The 22147-nt window shown below is 46.1% G+C and overlaps 1 protein-coding gene across 1 annotated transcript; it reads left to right on the forward strand.

Annotated features, from left to right (window-relative positions):
* Nucleotides 1–6019: 6019 nt before the first annotated feature.
* KIAA0141 (KIAA0141 ortholog) lies at nucleotides 6020–20938 on the forward strand. Its single transcript, XM_008588457.1, has 13 exons — nucleotides 6020–6108; nucleotides 6745–6859; nucleotides 6955–7072; nucleotides 9400–9547; nucleotides 10512–10673; nucleotides 10928–11016; nucleotides 11119–11215; nucleotides 14163–14305; nucleotides 15619–15777; nucleotides 15870–15962; nucleotides 18607–18766; nucleotides 19299–19538; nucleotides 20339–20938. Exons 1-12 carry the CDS (start codon nucleotides 6078–6080, stop codon nucleotides 19535–19537), a joined length of 1554 nt encoding a protein of 517 aa, XP_008586679.1. The 5' UTR covers nucleotides 6020–6077; the 3' UTR covers nucleotide 19538; nucleotides 20339–20938.
* The last annotated feature ends 1209 nt before the right edge of the window (nucleotides 20939–22147 follow it).

Below are 22147 nucleotides of genomic sequence, written 5' to 3' on the forward strand. Positions count from 1 at the left end.
GTTACAGCATGTGTGTTAATTAAGAAATCTGGTGGTACCCTGAACGCGCCCAATCTCATCTGATCTCTGAACAAATCTGGTGGTAGAGAGAAAGAGACAGAATGGTAGCTGAAAAGGGCAGGAGGATCGAGTGAAGGATATTTTTCCAAAGATAGGAAAGGTCTGTGTATATGTCATAGGCAGGAAAATAAAAGCTAATAGAGAGATGCATGCTTTGGCGTGAGGGTCGGGATAATTATAGAGACAAGGTTCTAGAAAAGACAGGATGGGAATGGGACTGAGAGCAAACATAGAGTTTGGCCTTAGACCAAAGGGAAGGACAGACCTCTCCAACTGAGTTTACGTCCTTGTCATTTCCTCTAAGTCATAAGCGTGCCTTACGTTTATTTGTATAGTATGCGACAAATGTTCAAGAGTACTCACAGCTGCTCTCAAGTTAGAGTCCTCTTCACCATCATTATATATAGCTACCATTTATCAACCATGTGCTCAGCAATTTAAATACGTTATCTTGTAAGAAGGGTACAATTATCATTTTTATCTTACCGATGAGGAAACTGAGGTAAAAGATATTACAATCAACTTGGCCAAGGTAACCCAGCTGATAAATGGGAGAGCCATGGTGGATGCCAGACAATCCAATTTCAGAACCCCTGCTCTTCTGTGCTGCTTCCTGACACTTCGGAGTTGAAAATGGTTGCCTCTAGGGAGTAGTACTAGAGGGTAGAGTGTGTGGCAGGGATCTGCTGCCGTTTTATAAAAGCCATTAGTACTACTTGACTTTTTACTAGGGCAGGAGCTCTTTCAATGGCGATTATTTATCTGAGGGGTCAAATTCATTGAGCTTCGATTGCTCCCTGCTTTCTGCCTGCAGGATCTTCCTTAACACACTTCATACTTAAGTATGAATTGTTTGGCCACCAACCAACCCCATGCCCTGATCCCTACCAGGCAGCAGGTTTTCTACCACATGGTTAATTGAGTTGGTTAGAGCACAACCTTATAACACCAAAGTGATGGGTTCAGATCCCCATACTGACCAGCACTGAAAAAAAAAAAAATCTGTAGAAGGGCATTTGCATTCTTTTACAATAAAAATTCCCACTAATAAAAAGCAAAAAGAACTGGTATCGGTGCTGAGATGATGACTCACCCTTCTCAGCAATGAAGGTGAGATCACTGACCTAGAAGGAAAAGGGTGAAAAAAGGGACTTGACCCCTTCTAATCTATCCCCCCCACAGCAGCCAGTGGCCTTTCTTGGATCCCTGTGGCCTGGTCATTCCCCTGCCGAAATCCTATCACTATCCCATATCGCTCCCTCCCTTAGGTTACACTCGCATCTTAAACTGTACTTTGTTTGCCTCCCTGGAACTTTGCAGTGGTGTTTCCCCTGCCTGAATTGTGCTTTCCCTTCCTCTTTTTCACTTGGCTAATTCCCAGTCCTTATCATTCAGGTTTGTCACTTTAGATGTCGCTGCTTCCAGGAAGTCTTCCTAACTTCCATGCCTAGGTTATTGGCTTCCCTAGGGTGTTCCTATAGCACCCTATTCTTTCTCCACTACACCACCTGCTCCTGTCCAAGGAACCACACTTCCCCAGTATTCATGACGTTGCGTCTTCCCTTCCCACACTGACTCTGGGCTGGCCCTGTGAATTGCTTTAACCAGCAGAATGCGGAAGTGATGCTGTGCCATTCCAGGCCTCAGTCTTAAGAAGAAGCCTGGTACCTTCCACTTTTGTCCTTTTGAAAGCTTTGAGCCACCGGGTAAGAAGTTCAGCTACCCAGCTGAAGAGGCCATGTGAAGCAGAGAGGCCCTGAGACTACATAGAGAAGGAAAGAGACCTAGCCTTTCCTGTGCCCTAGTTGAGTCTTCATATGACTCCAGCTGCTATCTGACTGCAACCACATGAGAGACCCTGAGCGAGCCCAGCAGAATTGCCCAGCTGAGCCCAGTCAATTCACAGAACTGTGAGAGATAATGATTGTTTAAGCCACTAAATTTTGGAGTGTTTTTTATGCTGCAATAAATAACTATAACACCACTCTGTATTTTAATTGCCTATTGACTTTGTTTGCCCTTCTAGACTATTTTCTCTGTGAGGGCAGGGCCCACATCCATTTTTTTTTTTTTAAAGATGAACGGTAAGGAGATCTTAACCCTTGATTTGGTATTGTCAGCACCACGCTCAGCCAGTGAACTAACCGGCCATCCTTATATAGGGATCCAAACCCATGGCCTTGGTGTTATCAACACCACACCCTCCCAAGTGAGCCACAGGCCGGCCCCCCCACATCCATTTTTAAAAATTATTATATACTGGGCCAGCCCATGGCTCACTCGGGAGAGTGCGGTGCTGATAACACCAAGGCCGCGGGTTCGGATCCCATATAGGGATGGCCGGTTGGCTCACTGGGTGAGCATGGTGCTGACAACACCAAGTCAAGGGTTAAGATCCCCTTACCGGTCATCTTTTTAAAAAAAAAAAAATTAAAAATAAATAAAAATTATTATATACTTAGGGCCGGCCTGTGGCTCACTCAGGAGAGTGCGGTGCTGATAACACCAAGGCCATGGGCTCAGATCCTGTATACAGATGGCCGGTTCACTCACTGGCTGAGCGTGGTGCTGACAACACCAAGTCAAGGGTTAAGATCCCCTTACCGGTCATCTTTTTAAAAAAAAAAATAATAAAATAAATAAATAAAATTATTATATACTTAGAACATTCTCCAGCACTGAATAAGCTCTCATATATTTGATTAATGCAAATTAAGGATGTCTACAAAAATGAAGGCAACAACAAATGTCTGAACACTCACTGTGGTGAGTACGCAATGGCAGGTGTACACCTCACGAGAGGCGATTAACTGCACATCTAGGCAGTAGGTTACCAATGTAAGATAGACAGTTTTTCTTTGTAGACGGGTTGAGTCAACTTGACTTTGGGCCACAATCCAACAACACAGAGCTTGGGAGCAGGAGAAGGAATGGCTGATGGTTTGGGGCCAGACAGTTCAGGCAAGCTGAAGGTCAAGGAAATCAAGTTGCCATTCCTGACAGTGCTACTGTGGGCAGCACTGAACAGGTGATGATCTGGTGTGTCAGTGAGGATGCCAGCTGCCCTTGCCATCTATACCTCACGCAAGTGGTCTATTGGTGTTCTCAGGCTTCTGGGGACAAAAGGTGCCACAATGTCATTTTATACATGTGTTGCCAGGGCCACTCAACTCCTGGCTGTAGCTCCCCCAAATTAACACCGAACTCACAGGTCCAGCTGCCTCCCCCCAGACAAAAGCCAACAAACAAAAGTCACATGTCGGTGAAAATGGAAGTCAGCTTTTATTCAAGAATACTGGTGACCTGAGGAGAGATGTTGGGTTAACACATCTCTGTTAAACCTGAAGAAGATGGCCAGGCTAAAGCCATCAGAAAGATTCAGATTTACTGAGGGTTTTCAAAGAGGGGGTTGAAGCAGTGGAATGTGAGGAATGAAAAGCAGGAGGGAGCGGGAAGTGCAGGGGCCAGACGCAGTCTCACCAAGACTCATCTGGTTTCTGCTCCTGCCCTTGTTGTTATCTCATGGTCCTGGTGGAGGGGTGGAATCAGCATAGTTTTATTGATGTCTTCCTTGGTTTCCCTTAGATAGTACATGCAAGTCTGCCTCCAGGCTGACCGGAAAACAACTTTACATTGCTGTAAATAATAACCAAGGTTCAAAATATCAAATAGCCATGGGAAAAAAGGGAACTCAGAGAAATGCATGCCGAGAAAAAAACTGTGTTTTAAAAATTTGCCTATAGCCCTTGCAGTTTTAGGTCCTAACACAGCTTCAGTACTGCTCACTCCAACACATGGGGACAGATGCCTTATCCTCTCCTTCAAAACCTTTCAGCTAGTTTCAAACAGAGAGCATCCTCAATGAATGTTTGTATATGGAATGAATACATTTCCACTCAAATCGCTAAATTCCATGATAGGGACCTGGTGTTCTTGACTGTAATCATCATCAGCACAAGGTGTCAGTCAAGTCAACAAGCATCGTTTGAACATATTCTGTGGGCTGACAGTTTATGTCAAGCCCTATGTGCGATACAAAATGGGAAATACTATCCCTGCTTGAGGGAGAGAACTGGGAAGAACTGGAAAGAACTGGACTTACACAAATGAAATAATTAAATAACAGGACAACATATAGTTACTGCTACACTGTGTTGTAAGAAATGAAGTGCTTCAGGAATTGGGTTCAAACAGTTGGGGAGTCTTCACTGAAGAGCTGAGATTGGGCTGAACCTTGAAGAATGAAACAAACTACAGACAGGCTGTAGAAAGGAGGGTGCGGAAGTCCAGGAGTCCCCAGAGGAAGAACAGAGCCAAATCAGAATACTTGTTTGTAATTTTGAGGCAGCAACACAAGTGATATGAAAGGTGGCTGTCCCAGATCCTGAAAAAAGGATATTTCTGAATAGTTTTCCAATAGTCAAACTTCTGGTCCTTTATATATTCATTTTTCTCTGCCTTCCTTTCTCCCTTCTCCATTGGGCAAACTCTTACTCGTATTTAAAGGCCCAGTTCAAATGCAACCACTTTTCTGAATCCTTCCATGGTATTCCACAACCCATTGCTCATGCTTCTATTGGAACATTATCTATTACATTTGCCTACTCCCCTCCTCCACTACTGTAATTAATAGCAATTTACATTTATTGGGCTCTTACTATGTGCCAGGAACTATGCTAAACATTTTTAATGTTTTATTTAAGACTCACAATTGTGTGAGGTATTATTTTCCGTTTTATAGATGAAGAACCTGAGGCTTAGTGTGCTTAAGGAAGCTGTGCAAGATAACATAGCTAGGAAGTAAGAAAGCTGGGATTCAAACCCAAGTTTGTGGGACTCCAAAGCCCACTCCTAATCCTTTGAACCATGTATTCCTGGAGGTGACAAGAGCTCTTTATTCATCTGTCTTCTCAGATTCTAGGATGGTGGCTAACATAAGGCTCAAAAGTTGATTAACAAATTAATACTACTTTCATACCACAAGAATGGGTCTAAAAATAGGTACCTCCAGTACTTTTAGCCCAGGCAGAGACTTCCACACACCGAAAAGTCACATACCTGGGGGAAGGGAGAGGGAGAAGTCTGAACACTTTACATTTGAATTTGAGCTCCTTTATTTCACGGATTCAAGTGAGATGAGAGGAACTATTTTCCGCAAAAGAACACATACATAACATTGGCTAAGTCGGCAGATGAGGGCTCTAATTAACAGGTTGTGTGCGGGTGGTGTCTCCTCTTAGGTATTTTTAGAGGACTAGATCAAGAGTCTCAGCCTATCAGACCGGGAAGGATCAGTCGAGACCATTCCATCTGATCCGATCGTGGCTCAGACTGAGGCCCACACAAGGTAAGTGGTCGGCCTGAGGCTACACACAGAAAGACAAAGCTGGGCGGGAGCCCGAACCCGGGAATCAAAACTGCCCTGCGCGGTTTCTCGCCGCCTATGCAGTCGGGCCCGGGACTGGTATCTCTAAGCAGATGGCCTTGGACGGGAAGCTCGGTCTTCTAGCTTCTTTTGTTGGACCCTAAGGCTTCTCTCCTCCGTCTACGGGGCCTGGTTATTCCCATCTCCTCAAGCCTCAGGGCCTGGGGAAGCTTTTTCCTCTCTGGAGGCTCCACGATGTCTGCACGGTCCTCCTGCTTTGACCCAAGCCGCTCTAGCTCCGCTTCTCAGTGGTCCTGCTTCACAGCTGTTCCGCCTCGCCACCTACGAACCCCGCTCTACGCGCTCTCCCTATTCCTGTGGGGGCGGCAAAAGACGCCTCTTCCGCGGGAAGCGGGCCTACATCCCAAAGCCTTTGTCGCAGTTCGCCTTCCCGTCTGCCCAAAACACGCTAAAACCTTCCACTTCCTCTCGCTGAGCGCCGTCTTTCCGGCTGGACTCCTTTCTGATTGGCTGGCTGAGAGCTTCCTAGGGGACTCGGCCACTCGGGGCACTACAGCGGCCGCTGTAGCCGCTGTCCCGTGGTTTGGCCGCGCTCTGTTGGCTGCGAGTTCTCTGTGGTGCTGGCAACAACATGTGGCGCCTCCCGGGACTCCTGGGCCGAGGTAAGGGGCGTCCACGCAGCGAGTGCCGTGAAGATTCTGAACCGGAGGTGGGGTATGGAACCGAGGAAATCGCCAAAGCAATAGCGGGAGGGGTTAAGGCTGAGGAAGGCGGGGCCTTCAGAGGGGCGGAGCTGCATTTTAAAAGTCTGGAGTCGTTGGACTGTGAGCTGTGGGTGGGGCTAGTGAGAAGAGGGCGGAGCTTGGACCATGGGGCTATTGGAAGTGGGAAGAGTCAAATGGCAGGCGCTGTGGGCAGATCAATGAAAGACTGGAGGCAAATAGAGTAGTCGGAGGGGTTTGGAGACAAACTGTTGCAGACATTGGGCGAGAGTATGTGTATGAATGCCTGGTCATTTTAGAACTGGTTGGCAGTGTAGCAGAGTGTCAGAATCACATGAGGAGCTTTTTCAAAATGTAGATGCTCTGTCCTGAGAGATTCTGGTTTATTGGTTTTGGGGTGGCACCCCAGAATCTGTACGAGGCAAAAGATTCTTAAGAACCACTGCAGAGACAGATGCCAGTGATTCCTGAGCTCCTATGTGAGATGCCAGCATAGGTCAGAGGGAAGATTGTTTGGGCCACCTTTGCCTCAGTCCTTTTCCTGTTGAGGTGACTCATTCTTGTCGCTCTGCACAGCTCTTCCCCGTTTGCTGGGACCTGGCCTCCGGGGGGTGACTCCCAAGTCCCCTAGCCCAGATGGGCCTCAGGCTTCCTCCTCCACCCTGCTGGTTCCCGTGCCCAACTTTGACAGGTGAGACACTGCCATTCTGTTGCCCATCTCCTTTCCTGGCCCTCCTTTGCCCTCACTTCATACAGAACTTGACAGCCTCTTATTGTGTCATCTAGGTCTGGCCCCCATGGCCCAGGCACGAGCAGAGGCCCGAGGTCCCATGGATGGAAGGATGCCTTCCAGTGGATGTCTGCCCACGTCTCCCCGAACACCCTGTGGGATGCCATATCATGGGTAAACACCCTGTGGGATGCCCTATCTCCCCAGCCCTGTCCTTGACCTTCAAAGCGGATGATAATGATCCTGCAAAAAAGTATAATTTAGCCTAGAAACAAGAGGTAGGGCATCATTGTTACCACACTCAAAATCTGAGTAACCCATAGCATTGGAGTATATTCATGGAGCTATTGCCATTCATCCCAATGTATTTATTCCTCCTTTCATTCAGTAAACATTTTTTTAACACCTTCTCTGAGCAAGATATTTTTGCTAGGCACTAGGGACATAGCAGAGAACAAGGTGGATATATTCTTGCCTTCGTGGAGCTTACAATAAATAGCTAATAAATACCATTATTTATTAATGTAAGGTATTATATACATTATCTTTTTTTTTTTTTGGCAGCTGGGCAGTACAGGGATCTGAACCTTTGACCTTGGCGTTATCAGCACCGTGCTCTCCCAAGTGAGCTAACAGGCCAGGCCCTGCGTTACGTTTTTTAATCCTTACAAAAATTTTGCAAGGGAGATACGAGGGTACTTTAAAAAGTTCTTGGAAGGATTTGTATTACCTTTTAATTCTATATTTCCACAACCTTTGAAGTACCCTTGTGTAATCTTCATTTTATAGATGAGGAATCTGAAATCGTAGGTAACGTGTTTAAGGACACACAGCTATTAAGTGAAGGAGCTAGATTTAACTCTGCAATTCATGCTCTGCAGCTTGTTTGCTGTACCTGGTATGACTTGTAAAAGCACCTAGTACAGGGCCCCATCCACAATAGTTGCTCAATAAATATTTGTTGGTCAGATGCTATAAGGTCAGATGCTCAGTAGTGAACACTAGGTCTAACAGGGCAGAATCTGCCTTCCAGGCAAAGTTCCAAGTAAAGTTTCTGTTTATAAGTTATTCTGAATGAAGTTGGCACACACATCACTCTCGTGTCTGTCACATCTCATCTCTGCTACTTTTCATGCAGTGTACTTTGGACAAGTGACTTAACCTTGCTGAGCTTCAGTTTTCTCATCTGTAGATTGGTGTCAAAGTGGAGCTGAACCTGGGTTGTCTCGTGAAAGGGACACCTCTCTAGGGTGACTAAGGACATAACACACCCTGGAGAGGAGAACATTTTCCCATTTTGCCAAAGATCTGAACACCAGGGCAGACCTACAGTGAGTCTTTTTGGGAACTGGGCCTGGATTCTAGAGGTCCTGATAATGTCCCTGGGCTCTGTCACTACTGCCCAGGTAAAAGGGCCTGCACATAGGCATCACCAATGCCATGGATACTTGTCCCTGCTTTTCACAATGCTGGTGCCTTCTCTTCCTTCTAACATTGACTCACACATTATCCCCACAGAGAGGCTTTCCCTGACTCCCCGTCATGTCAGGTCTCCCTTTTATAATCTTCATAACCCCCTGATTTGTTTCCTTCTGGGCATTTAGCATAATTGGTAGTTATTGGATTTATTTCTCTGTGTACTTAGGTTTTGTCTTTCTCTCTCAGTGAAGGACATAAATTTCATAAAATGTCAGGTCTCCCTTTTATAATCTTCATAACCCCCTGATTTGTTTCCTTCTGGGCATTTAGCGTAATTGGTAGTTATTGGACTTATTTCTCTGTGTACTTAGGTTTTGTCTTTCTCTCTCAGTGAAGGACATAAATTTCATAAAGACAGAGACTGTGTCTGTCCTATTTGCCATTGTTCACAGTGCTTGTTGCGACAAACACATATTTTGGTGTCCCTTTCTGAGCACAACATAGGAAGAGACAGGGAAAACCAAGCAGTCACTGAGCAGTCACACTAGCTCAGGTCTGCAGACCTGTCAAAGAAGAAATATCATCAACAAGCCTACACTTATAAATGTGTGTGTGGTGTGGTGGCTTGGTTGGGGGCAAGGAAGGGCTTGTGCCAGTCTGGAGAGTGACTGTGATGGGGAACTCTGACCTGTCGCTGCATTTGTGGCTAAGCCCAACTTACCACATTATCTTTTTGCCTGTTTAGACTTTGTTCAGTCATTCACTCATGCACGTATTCAGCATGTGTTTATTAGGCCCCTACTATATCTTAGCACTGTACTGGGTACCAGGCATACATTAGTGAGCCCTTTTTGTACTTAGAGACTAATAGGAGAGACAGGCCCTAGTTGAATAATTGTAGAGGTGATTATTTAAGTACCATTGTAATTTGGGACCCAGAGGAGAAGTTCAGGTGCTGTGAGAGTATGTGATGGGAAAGCTGCCCCAGCCAAGGGTCACGAAAGGCTTCCCCTGGAAGTGATGTTTGAGCTGAAGGAGTTGAATGATGGAGGACTGTGTCCCTGATGTGCTGTCTTTCCCAGGGCACTCTGGCTGTGCTGGCCCTGCAGCTGGCAAGGCAGATCCACTTCCAGGCATCCCTGCCAGCAGGACCTTGGTGGATGGAACACTGCTCTTGGCGCATTCCCCTGAACCGTTTCCTCTCATCTCCCTTGTGGCATCCGTGCTCCTGTGAGTTCTCAGTCCTAGGGGCAGGAGGGCTGGACTGGGAGTTTCTCTGGGCCAGGAAGCATCTCTGGACACACCTCAGGAAAAGAGCCATCAGCAGCTCCTTGCCTTTCCTATCTGAAGTCAGAGGAAAGAGATGTGGGGAAGTTTTATCTACCCATGGTGTGAGCCACACCTGCCCCTCAGTGTCCTTCTGTGTCCTCCCATCACCTCCCATAGAGGAGAACCATAGGTCCAGGCTACTTTAGATCCTGGGTGTGGCTTCCTGCCCAATGATCAACCAGTGAGGTCACTCTCCAGTCAGTCATTCTGTTATTCATCAATAAATGAATCTTTATTGAGTACACTATTAATGTGGCATGGTACAGAGACAATATAGCCTAGAGGTTGAGGCTCTGGAGCCAGATTGTGAGGGTTCAAGCCCCAAGACTGCTGCATACTAGTCTTGTGTCCCTGGACAAGTCATTTTAACTTCCTTGTGCCTCAGTTTCTTTATCTGTGAAATGTGATAATAATAAAACCCACTCCATAGGTTTCTTGGGAGGACTAAATGAGTTAATACAGGTCAAGGACTTAGAACAGCACCTGGCACATAGTAAGTGCTCAGTAATTTTAAAATATCAGTTCTTGTCTTTATTATGGTGATTATAATAATTACCAGTATTACCATCAAACAGAGTGTTGGGACTACAATAGTAAATAAGGTGGCTGCCTCCCTGCCACTGGAGGAATTCAAGCAGAGGAGTGACTTATGCTTGGGGGAGATATTGGCATAAATACAGGCCCCTCAAGACCCCTGTGGAGGGAAACCAGCAAAGGAAATGGAAGATGAGGAGTGTCAAGAACATGTCACAGGAGTTTCAGAATTCTTCCTGTGGTCTCCAAGACCTCAGGGAGGATTCAGTCAAGCCTGAGCAGACTGAACTAATCTCCTTCTCATCTGACCACTGTTGCTGGCTCTTTCCAGCACTGCGTAGGCACATTCTGCCCCTCCCTGATGGCCCAGCTCCCAGGCATACTGGCTTCAGCAAACCCAGACTTAGCCAGGAAGAACCCTCAACTCAGCCCAAGAGCTTCTCCTCACACGGCTCCTTGACAGCAGCTGGTCTTCACGACCCCTCTGAGGAAGGTATGTTTCCACCTCCTGGAATCAGCAGAAGGCAAGGGTGGGGAGTTGGGCATATGAACATTTGTTGCTGCATATTCCCAGATAGGGGAATTGTCATTCCTGTGAGGTCCCATGCTTTCTGGGGTGATTCAGAGTTATTTTGGTTCCTGTAGGGGTGCTGGATAGAGAGGCTGGGAAAACTGGGAGAGTAGGAGAAAAGGAAAAGTAACACCTTTCTCCTTTGCCATCGCTGTGTGTTGGCCTTTCCCTTGCAGGTCCCAGTGATTTTGGCTTCCTTCCCTCCGGCAGTAGCTTTCAGTCTAAGGCAAACCCAGGCCAGCCTCAGCCCACTGGTGAAAAGAAGGTATTATTCATATTTGGCCACCTGGATCCCCATAACATTCTGCTGGGTGGGTGGTAATTCCAGTGAACCATCCCTTGATGGGTCTTTATGTTTCTTCACCAGGAACAAGATAAATCAAGAACTCTTCCCCTCGAGGAGGCTGTGACTTCCATTCAGCAGCTCTTCCAGCTCAGTGTTTCCATCATTTTTAATTTTCTTGGTAACTTGCCCTAAGACAGGAGGATGGGAAGATGGAAAGGGTATGGGGGTAGTCAAATACAGTTAGGGTAAGTGGTGGTTTAAACAAGAGAGGTTTTGTTTTCTCCCAGGTAGGTAGACCAAATCTGTTATGGTGGCTCAGTGGTGTCAGGGACCCATTATTCAACTGCGTGCTGCCATTCTTAAAACTGGCTGTCATCTTGAGGTCCAGTTTGCCATTCCAGCTCCTACTCTCATATCCATATTCTAGCCAGCTGGAAGCGGGAAGGTGGGAAAGCTAAAGGACCACTCCATCCCTTTAAAGACATAACCTAGAAGTTGCACAAATTTTTGTCCAGAGTGTAGGCTTGTGGCCACACCTAGTCACAGAGGAGGCTGAGAAATAATCTTTAGCTGAGTGACCGTGTGCTTACCTGTAAATTCTGTTACTGCGTAAGAAGGAGAAGATAAATCTTGGAGGACACCTAGTATTCTCTGCTACACTTAAGAAAGAGCAGCCTCCTGAGGTTTGGAGCAGGCCCTCAAGTACATAAATAGGAATCTTTTTCCCACATCTGGAGACTCCAAATGCCCCTCCACAATTTGTCTTGGTCTCTGCAGTGAGTGATGTGGCTCAAGTTTGAGGCCTTCTGAGGTGGAGACCCAGACTCCCAGCAACATCTATTGGGGTCTAGTGGGCAGTGGGTGAGAGGCTGACATTCTTTCAGTGCAAATTTATTGGGCATTCACTTTTTGCTAGACCCTATTTTAGGTGCTTGGATACAATGATTCAGAGACAGTCCTTACTCACATGGAGCTGACGTGAATTGAGGGAGAGAAAAACAGTAAATTGGCAAACAAATAAAAGGAACTTTAGATGATGATAAGTGCAATAAAGAAATAAAACAGGGGAATGTGTTAGTGACTTGGGCAAGGAGCAGCTTTTGATATGGAAGGCCTCACTGAAGGAAAGACCTTTGATTCAAGACCCAATTGACAAAAACAAGCCAGTCTTATTTCCATTTGGAGAATGCTTTCCAAGCAGAGGGAACAGCAGGTGCAAAGGTCTTGTGACAGGACTGAGTTTTTCTTGCTAAAGAAATAAAAGAAATATGAGTGTGGCTGGAGCTTAGAGATCATGGGATGATTAGGAGATGAAGTCAGAGAAGCAGGCAGGAGCCAAATCAAGTGAGACTTTCTAAGCCAAGGTAAAGAGTATGGATTTTCTTTTTTTTTTTTTTGTCTTTTTGTCTTTTTCCGTGTCCGGCAACGGATCGCAACCCTCAGTGTTGCCCCCATACCGGACCGGGGACCGGCAACGGGATTGCAACCCTCGGTGTTGCTCCCGCGCCTCGCTCAGCCAGTGAGTGGGAACCGGTTTGTATGTGGGATCCGAACCCTCGGGCGGGAGCGCCACCGCGCTTCCCAAGTGGCGCACTATCCAGTGCGCCACCGGGCCGGCCCTGGATTTTCTAAATGAAACAAGAAGCCATTAGAAGTTTTTAAGCTGGAGCAGGAAGGGGGCAGTCACATGATCTGATTTGTTTTTTCAAAAATCTCTCTACACAATAGTGTAGACTGGTGTGGATTGTAGGGATACCAGAAGGGAAACAGGAGACCAGGTAGGAGCTGTTAACTAACTGCTAAGCAAAGCATGATGTTGGCCAGATCTAGGTTAGAGGAAGGCACCAGCATTGAGGAGGGTAGATGGATCTGGATTTACCGATGGAGCCAGTGTGGGGAATGGAGACAGGGTAGAATCCTTTGACCTTTTGAGTCTTCTCCCCAAGGACAGAGGGCTCTGTGAATTCTGTACAGTGAGTTTTCAGACAGCAGGGAGGCAACTTTAATTCTTTGCTGGCTGAGTGGAACTTGGCTGCTAACTCATTAGCTTTTTGTGATTTTGATGGGCAGACAGTCTCTTCTCAGAATTTTTTTTTACCCATTCTTTCATTCATATATTCATTTATTCAGAAAGTGCTAAACACTGTGGCAGAACATAAAGGGAGCATAAGCCATAATCATATTTTGCATTTGTATAGAGCTTTCACCCTATGTAAAGTTATTTCTTCTACAGTCTTTTTCTGCTTCTGCCTCCAGGATTTTACAGTCTAATTGAGGATTCAGTTTAGTTCATAGAAAAAGGCTTGATATGTTAAGTAAGTGCCAAAAAAGTGTTTAAAGCCTGAGTGTGGTCTGAAGGTTCTAGAGCAGAAAGAGGATGGGAAGCCTGATAGTGGAGGCAGAAAGAGAGATCCCAGGAAGGAGAGACAGTTTGAGCAAAGGCTTAGAGTTGAGAATTGCCTGTACTTTGCCTCTTTCCTATTTCCTTTTTATTCAGGCAATGAAAAGAGCATGGGCTTTGGAGTTGGACATAGCTGCATACAGCAATCTTATATTACCACTCCTAGTTTCCTCATAAAACAAGATTAACAGTATCACCTGTATCAGTTACGTTTTGTTGGTTACAAGCAACCTAAACCTACTCTGGCTAAAGCACAAAAGGAATCATTAATATCTGTTAACCTGCTGAGCCTCAGAAAGGACAGGAATCAAGGAAGTTCTAGAGACACGGGTGCAGCAAGTGATAATATCTTCAGAATGCTGTTGTCAGAATAAACCTACAGAGCTGTTTTCTCTCCTTGTCCCAAGATTCAGATTCCCGAGAAAGAGTCTCATTGGTTGGGAAAAGCACAGGTACATTGATTGACAGCACTGGGGGAAGGGTTGTTCCTAAAAGGAAATCTGGATGCTATTACCAAGAGAAGGAAGAATGGTTTATAGGAGGGCAGAACCCACTGTCTATGGCAAACCAATGAAGTATTCAGAGGACAGAAAAATATGCAAAGAGTATAGCACAAAAAGGAAGAAACCTTTGATCAGATGAGGAGCCCATAGGTGTCTGGCTGAGGATATGGGGATGTTCCTAGAGGAAGCTGTGAGCGTTTGTGCCATGTGCTTTTTTACAGGGACCGAGAACATGAAGAATGGGGACTATACGGCAGCCTTTTCTTACTTCCAGAAAGCTGCCGACCACGGCTATAGCAAAGCACAGTACAACGTGGGCTTGTGTCATGAGCATGGCAGGGGCACCCCTAGAGACATTAACAAGGTACTGCACCTGCTCTCCCCTGCCCCAGGCCTGTCTCCTTTGTGGGGCTGCCCAGAGTGGTCTCTAGAACTGAGCAGTGGGCAGGTATGGCTTCTCTTCCCCACTTGGTTCCAGCTCAGCTGTGAGGGAAGAATAAGAAAAAAGCTACTTTCTTTAAAAATAAGAAAGAAGCTACTTTTTCCTAGCTACTTCTAGGAATTTAGACTCAAAACTCTGGGAGGGCAGGGATCTTATCCTTATTCTTTGCAGCTATATCCACAGAGCCTAGATTAGCACATTAATGACTAGATTAATCAGCTCTAAAAAAGTAGGATAAGTACAGAAAGATGTTATATACAAGAATGTATTTCTTAGGGCCGGCCCGTGGCTCGCTTGGGAGAGAGTGGTGCTGATAAAGCCAAGGCCACGGGTTCGAGTCCCTATATAGGGATGGCCGATTGGCCCACTTGGGAGAGCATGGTGCTGACAACACCAAGTCAAGGGTTAAGATCCCCTTACTGGTCATCTTTTAAAAAAAAAAAAGAAGAATTATTTCTTAGAATTGTATAAGAAGGCAAAGAAAGGGAAAACAACTTAAAGTTTCTTTAATAGAGAACTGGTTAATTACATCTATGTGAGCCTTAAAAATGATGTACTAGATCTATAGTTATTGGCAGGGAAAGACATTTATGTTGTATTTTTATTTTTATTTATTTATTTATTTATTTTTAAAAAAGATGACCGGTAAGGGGATCTTAACCCTTGGCTTGGTGTTGTCAGCACCACACTCAGGCAGCGAGCCAACCAGCCATCCCTATGTGGGATCCGAACCCGGGGCCTTGGTGTTATCAGCACCACACTCTCCCAAGTGAGCCACGGGCCGGCCCTATGTTGTATTTTTAAGTAAAACAATTGGTTACAAAATAGTGTAGTGTGATCCAATTTTCTTTCTCTCTCCCTCCGTATACACACACACACACACACTCACACACTCACTCTCTTTTTCTCTCATATGTATGTATGGGAATGTGTATATATGTGTCTGTATATGTATATACTGTGTGCGTGTATGTATAGCACATACTAGTATATATGTGGGAAGAAATTTGCAATGCTGTACACTAAAATTTTAACAGAATGATCTTTAGGAGGCAGAACTTCTTGGGATTTTATGTTTCTATTTTTGGTTTATATTTTTAATATGGGCTTATCTGTGTTTTCTGATTAATTGATACTTATTATGTATTATCTAATTAAAATATTTTTTAAAAATTTCACTGAAGGAAAAAGGCACGGAGTTATCAGCTGACTGGGTGTTTCTCCTTTTGCCCCAGGCGGTCCACTATTACCAATTGGCTGCCAGCCAGGGCCACAGCCTGGCTCAGTACCGCTATGCCAGGTGCCTACTGCAAGACCCAGCCTCCTCATGGGACCCTGTGCGGCAGAGGGCAGTGTCCATGCTGAAGCAGGCTGCAGACTCAGGTTTGAGAGAGGTGAGTGCCATTGGTGGGTCTATCTTAGGTGTCTGGGGCATGTGGAGCCTGAAAGTGACCATGATGACTTTTTCCTTCCTCCTTAACCACAGGCCCAAGCTTTCCTCGGGGTGCTTTTCACCAAGGAGCCATACCTGGATGAGCACAGAGCTGTGAAATATCTTTGGCTTGCAGCCAACAATGGGGTATGAGATCTGTGGTATCCAGGCATGTTGGAGATCAAGTCTGATGAGAGAAGGGGTTTTGGAACTGGTACTGAGTTCTGTGCTTAGGAGATCAGTTGATAGGAGCATTGGGCTGGCTTCAAGCCTCAGCTCTCACTGACTTACTCTGTGGCCCTTGGGCAGCTCCAGCAGTGTTGGGAAGCTGGCTTCTACCAGCCTGCGACAGCTATTGGTAGCTTAAAATCAGCTATGGTGGGACTATTTGTACCACAGAAATTGCTAAATATTACAAAGCAGGGCTTTTCCTCCCTGGAGAGCCAGTTGTTAAACATTTACCTGTTCACTACTAGGCCGGTCTCTTCTTGATCCAAACCTGTTTCCTTTCTTTAAAATCAGCATAATAATGCCTGTCTTAACTGTCTGCCTCTTCATAGGGTTGTTGTAAGGATCAAAATCTAACAGATAACAAGTGTGAGAGCACTTTGTAAGCTGTACACATGAAAGGTACATCATTACAAGTGGTAACCCAGGGAAGTCCGAAGACACGTAAGGTGGCGACACTCAGCAGTTTGGGGGTGGGGGTGGGAATGTCTGGTTGCCTATGAACTGGGCATTGGCATTCAAGCAGCATGATCCACAGTTTGTTCCATGGAGCATTAGTTCTATGGGATGTTTATAAGTAATATGAGGGAAAAAATGGTTAGTTAGGTTTGGGAAATACTGAGTTAAACAGTTATCTTTAATGCATGAGATCTCAGACCTTTACATCACTCTGAATCACCGAGAAGGTGACCTGTGGTTTGCTGTATTCCTCGAGTATATTTGACGAGTACCTTGTTTGAGTTGCATCTTGAAAGACCAGGAGTCCTGGATTAAAATAAGCAATGTGCACGTACTGTAATTTCCCTGCATAGGGGGACTGCAGCTTCGTTTGTTTTCTGGCGAATACACCGATAACTTCATTGAACTCTTGGGCATCAGAATACTTTTCCTGGTCTGCTCTGTGTTGCCCAAAGTATCTGCAGTAGCCCTCAAAAGGGGACTGATGTTACCAACGAGTACCTACTGCTGTGCATACCTTTCCTTGAAAGAGGCCCACAGATCTCTCCTTAGGCTAGATGGGCCAGCATGTCTATGTGCTGGACAAGCCTGGGGCACCTGGCCAACTGTAGTCAGACCAGCATGCTGAGAGGAGAAGTGCACAAGGATGTCTGTCACCTATTATGTGACACTGCGTTGGGACACAGCCCTCACAGTCATCAACCCACAGGGAATTGTGTCCTCCTGGGTTTGTACTGAACAGCATTGCAGGGATGCATGTTCTGGCCTTACCTATGTCCACTGCTGTGTGGTAAACTGGCCTGTGGCGGTGAGTTCACCTTATTTATTGCAGAGACTTTGGCCTTCATGTTACAGAAGTGGGGGCAGAATGTGTAGACAGATGACTGTTTCCACAAATTTGACTGAGGAAGGTAGAAGAGAAATGGGGTCATGGTTGGGAGTCAACAGAGTATTTTGTTTTTTTAAATTGGGAGATTGAATATGATGAAAACGTTCTAGTAGAGAGGGAGAGATTAATGATGTGGGCAACTAAAGAGGATGATAATAATAATAAAAATAGCACTAATCTAAGCATTTGTCATATAGTAACACATTTATTATTTTTATTTTTTATTTTTTATTTTTTTGTCTTTTTCCGTGTCCGGCAACGGACCGCAACCCTCAGTGTTGCGCCCGTACTGGACCGGGACCGGCAACGGGATTGCAACCCTCGGTGTTGCTCCCACGCCTCGCTCAGCCAGTGAGCGGGAACCGGTCTGTATGTGGGATCCGAACCCTCGGGCGGGAGTGCCACCGCGCTTCCCAAGCGGCGCACCATCCAGTGCGCCACCGGGCCGGCCCCTAGTAACACATTTAATCCTTACAATAACCTAATAAGGTAGATGCTATTATTATCCCCACTTTATAGGTGAGAAAACTGAGGCCCTGAGATGTAGAGTAACATGCCTGAGGTTACACAGCTGGTAAGTGGTAGAGCCAGGATTGGAGCCCAGGCAGTCTGGCTGTACAGGCCGAGCACCTAACCTCTACCTGCTATTGCCTCTCAGAGGAGCAGAGATCTCAGTGAGAGACAATCCAGAGCTGTGGGCAAAAGGCTTCACCTTTTTTTTTTTTAAAGATGACCAGTAAGGGGATGTTAATGCTTGACTTGGTGTTGTCAGCACCAAACTCTCCCAAGTGAGTAAACCGGCCATCCCTATATAGGGATCTGAACCCGTGGCCTTGGTGTTATCAGCACTACACTCTCCCAAGTGAGCCATGGGCCATCCCAAAAGGCTTAACCTTTTAAAGGAGGAGAGACACTTTCTCTGAAATGCCCCTGGCATTTCCTAGTTGAGTTCCCTCAGTAGGGGCCCAAGCCAGGGCTGGGCCTTGACCCTGCCATCCCAAAAGGCTTAACCTTTTAAAGGAGGAGAGACACTTTCTCTGAAATGCTCCTGGCATTTCCTAGTTGAGTTCCCTCAGTAGGGGCCCAAGCCAGGGCTGGGCCTTGACCCTGCATGGATGAACCAGCACGCCTAACTCTGCCTGCCTTCCGGCTGAGCATTTCTGTTCCTCAGTCCTGCATGTGTGTGTCTGTATGTCTGTCCATTTTCTCTTTTAGGACTCCCAGAGCAGGTACCACTTGGGAATTTGCTATGAGAAGGGCCTTGGTGTGCAAAGGAATCTGGGAGAGGCTGTGAAATGTTACCAGCAGTCAGCGGCTCTGGGAAATGAGCCCGCCCAGGAGAGGCTGCGGACCCTCTTTTCCATGGAGGCAGCAGGTACAGACACAAGTCAAAGCCAACAGGGTCTCTCCCCTGAGCTCAGTACCCCATGTCAGAGAGGGGAGTGATAGTAGCCTCTGGTCTGCTTGTGATTTCTGACCCAGTGGTGGTTAAGAGCACAGTATTTAGAGTCAGATAAACCTGAGTTATAACCCGCGCTGTCATTGAACTTGGACTTCATGTCTTTAATCCTCTTTCTTCACCTCTTAAAAATAAGGGGAATAGTAGTGCCTAATTCATTAGGTTATCATAAGGATTGAATGAGATGACTATAAAGGGCACAGTGGCCTGACACACAGTAGGTATTGAATAAATGGTAGCTGCTCTGATGATTTTTTAGGGGAGACAGTGTCCTGAGGCTGTCTTGGTTACTCTTCTAGGGCTCTGAAAGCACTGCTCACTCATGAGTCATTGGGTTGGGCTGAGTTAACAATGCCAGGGGAAACCAAGTCCTTTAAGAAGTCCTTGCTCTGAAATAGAAATCTAAGAATACAGCATGAGTAAGAGTTGTTCTTACCTCTTCTTGTAGCCCCAGGGCCCAGCAACCTGGCAGTTACAGGAGTGAAGTCTTTCTCCAGCCCCTCCCTCTGCAGCCTGAACACCTTGCTGGCAGGAGCCTCACGCATCCCACATGCCTCAAGTACAGGAAACCTTGGCCTCCTCTGCAGAAGTAGGCATCTCGGAGCCAGCCCTGGATACCCCAGTGGGACCATCCCTCCACACCCCTACTCCTTGGAAAGGAGTCTTGTAAGACTGGGTTTTGGCTAAGGTGAGCTAAAACATAGTCACTGGTGCCAATCAACGGTTGGGGGTGGGGAGTAGGAGGTTGGGTGACAAAAATAGGGTGTCAGTATCCCTTTCCAGGGTAGAAATTCCAGTGGGAGCTCAGATTCCCAAGTAATTTCAAGTGTATGGCTTATAAATGATTCTGATCTTTTCCCCCACTTGGTAGCATCACAGATGATCCTTGGATACATTTATAGTCATTCCTGGTCTGTGCACCAAGAGGATTCATTCATTGGCCTGTGAAAAACTTTACTGAAGGGTCCAGAGACCCTGGTCCTCACCTTAGCTTTTGTCTTTGAGCAAATCACTTGACTTTTTCTTCCCCATGCCTCAGTTTCCTCACACTTAGACTACGCCATTGTATGCCAACCTCTGATGTGTGTACCTCTGATGGTTCACAAGAGGATTTTAGGTGGTATTCAAATTATTATTTTTTATTTTAGTAGTTGCATATTTAATATACAAAAATATGACTAGCATATTGACCTGTAGTTTTATAGGTGTATGTCCAAGATAAAGCTTGCTTAAAAAAAATAGTGAATCAATTTAAAGAAAAACATTGGGTAAAGGGATATATAGATCCAGAGACTTGGCCAAAATCATGGGGGTAGTTCCATGAATGGCTGACACTTGGGAAAACTGGATCAGGTGATCGCTGAGACTAGCTCCAGCATTTGCCTTTGTTCATCCCAGTGGATTCATGATCATTTTAGTTTCACCTTTGGTTTAGAAGGAAGGAGTTTCTTGCCTAAATGCCTGGATGTATCTGCTTGACTTTTTCAGACCTTCTCACTTCAGCCCTAAAGATGGAGCCTGTGGGTTCTCAGAGAGAGATCACAGCTTGAGTCTCAAAGAAGAGGCCAGTTTTATACACACCTTCCCAAAAACCTTAAGCACCTTCCCCAGCACAGTAAAGAAGAGGAAAGTGTATGAAGACCCATGTTCTGGCTCCGCCACTTGCCAGGCCATGTCGCCTGAAGCAGTGACTGACTCACTATATTGTTTCCTAAGTGGTAGACCAGGGGCAGTGGTGTCTGCCCTCCTACCTTATAGGACTGATACGAGGACATTTCACTGCAGGGGGGACCTCAGTGCTCACATAGGCTCAGGGGGGCAGAGTGATGCCCCTGGTTGCATGGCTTTATGAGTCTCTAGGCCAGGATGAGGACTCGGACCCATTGATTCCCAGCCCAGGGTTCTTTTCTACCACTTCACACTGTAATTTTATGGGAAAGCATTATTATTGTCCTACCGATGTGAGGGGTAAATGGAGATTGAGCACCTGGAGTCTTGGAGCAGGAGAGTGTGGATTTTGAGCCCTGTTTGGGAAAGTTGTACCAGAAATGTGTGGGTTTTTAATAAAACAGATACTGGATTATCTCATCACTTTTGCCCTTGAGTGTGTTGGGAAGGGCCAGGAAGATGGGCAGGGGAAGCTGAGAGCAGAGGCTCCGTCCTCATCTCTAAACTCTCCATTAACCAATTTAAAGGTTTTAAAAGCTTCTTCAAGAGAAAGACTTAGAAAAAATGATTTCTGAGTCAACACTAATGACTCCAATTACAGAATTTGTGAATAGCTATTCCCTGGCTTCTGGATGTCAGCCCAAGTTCAATAGCATAGATGTGATTGAGGGTGGTTGTGGTTGAGGATGGAGGGGCCAAGGGTCAGTCCCCCTTGTGACTGAGTGGGAAGGACCAACCAGCTTGGAGAGTTCAGAGGTGGGAGGATCTGGGGGCAGGGGGTAGTTGTTCATATTTCCATCTGCTGTCCACCCTCCCTCTCCCAACCTCTAAACGGTCCCTGCCACATTTGCAGCACCTTCCTCTCACTGCTGGAGCCCCAAGCTTCCTCTAGCTGCGTTGTCTCCCCCGCCCCTTGCTGCTTTTTCATAGCCACCCTGCACAGTGGCCTTATCCCCATTGGACCCTTCACATGGCTGTTCCCACAGACGGCTCTTCTTGGGGGAAGGGAACTTGTCTTTGTATTCCAGTGTCCCCAGCACTTAGCACAATGCCCTATGCAGGGTAGGGGCTGGATATACATTGGTTAAAGCTCAGGTTCTAAGCTGTGCAGTGCACTAATCTCTGTGCCAAAAAAAAAAAAAAAAAAAGATTTCTGTGGTCAAATAAGTTTGGGAAATGCTACACTAGACATCCCCTTTTTATAGATTCACAATACACATCAGCATATTAAGGTTCCAAGAAGTCCTACAATGAAGAACTGGGTTAACCCACTGTTTCCCTCACTGAGTTGAGCACAGAGTCCATTTCCCCGCAAATTGCTTATCTGCCTTTCTGGGGTACTCTCTGTAAGATGTCACCACCTGCCTTCCCTGTGGAGTTCCACTCACAAGCCTCTTTCTCTCCTGTTGTTGTTTTGGGTTCTCTGATTACTGCTTCCTCCTGACCATGCCTGAGGCCAAGGAGCAGTTCAGACCATAGTGGACAGTGGCATCCCATGGTGATGGCCAGATGGGACTCTACCCCGGTGGCTCTCATCCTCAGTCACTGCTGAGTTAAATACTGATTCAATTTTGTGTACCAATGGAGGTGAGATATTTTTAGGCTCTCCAATTTGAATAGGAAGGGCCT

Source organism: Galeopterus variegatus, unplaced genomic scaffold, assembly GCF_000696425.1.
Source record: "Galeopterus variegatus unplaced genomic scaffold, G_variegatus-3.0.2 Scaffold4846, whole genome shotgun sequence".
NCBI classification, from domain to species: domain Eukaryota; kingdom Metazoa; phylum Chordata; class Mammalia; order Dermoptera; family Cynocephalidae; genus Galeopterus; species Galeopterus variegatus.

Coding starts and splice junctions, on each gene's coding strand:
- KIAA0141 (XM_008588457.1), top strand. CDS start 6,078: ATGTGGCGCCTCCCGGGACTCCTGGGCCGAG. Junction 6,860..6,954: donor CCCGTGCCCAACTTTGACAG/GTGAGACACTGC, acceptor TGTGTCATCTAG/GTCTGGCCCCCATGGCCCAG. Junction 9,548..10,511: donor CTTGTGGCATCCGTGCTCCT/GTGAGTTCTCAG, acceptor GGCTCTTTCCAG/CACTGCGTAGGCACATTCTG.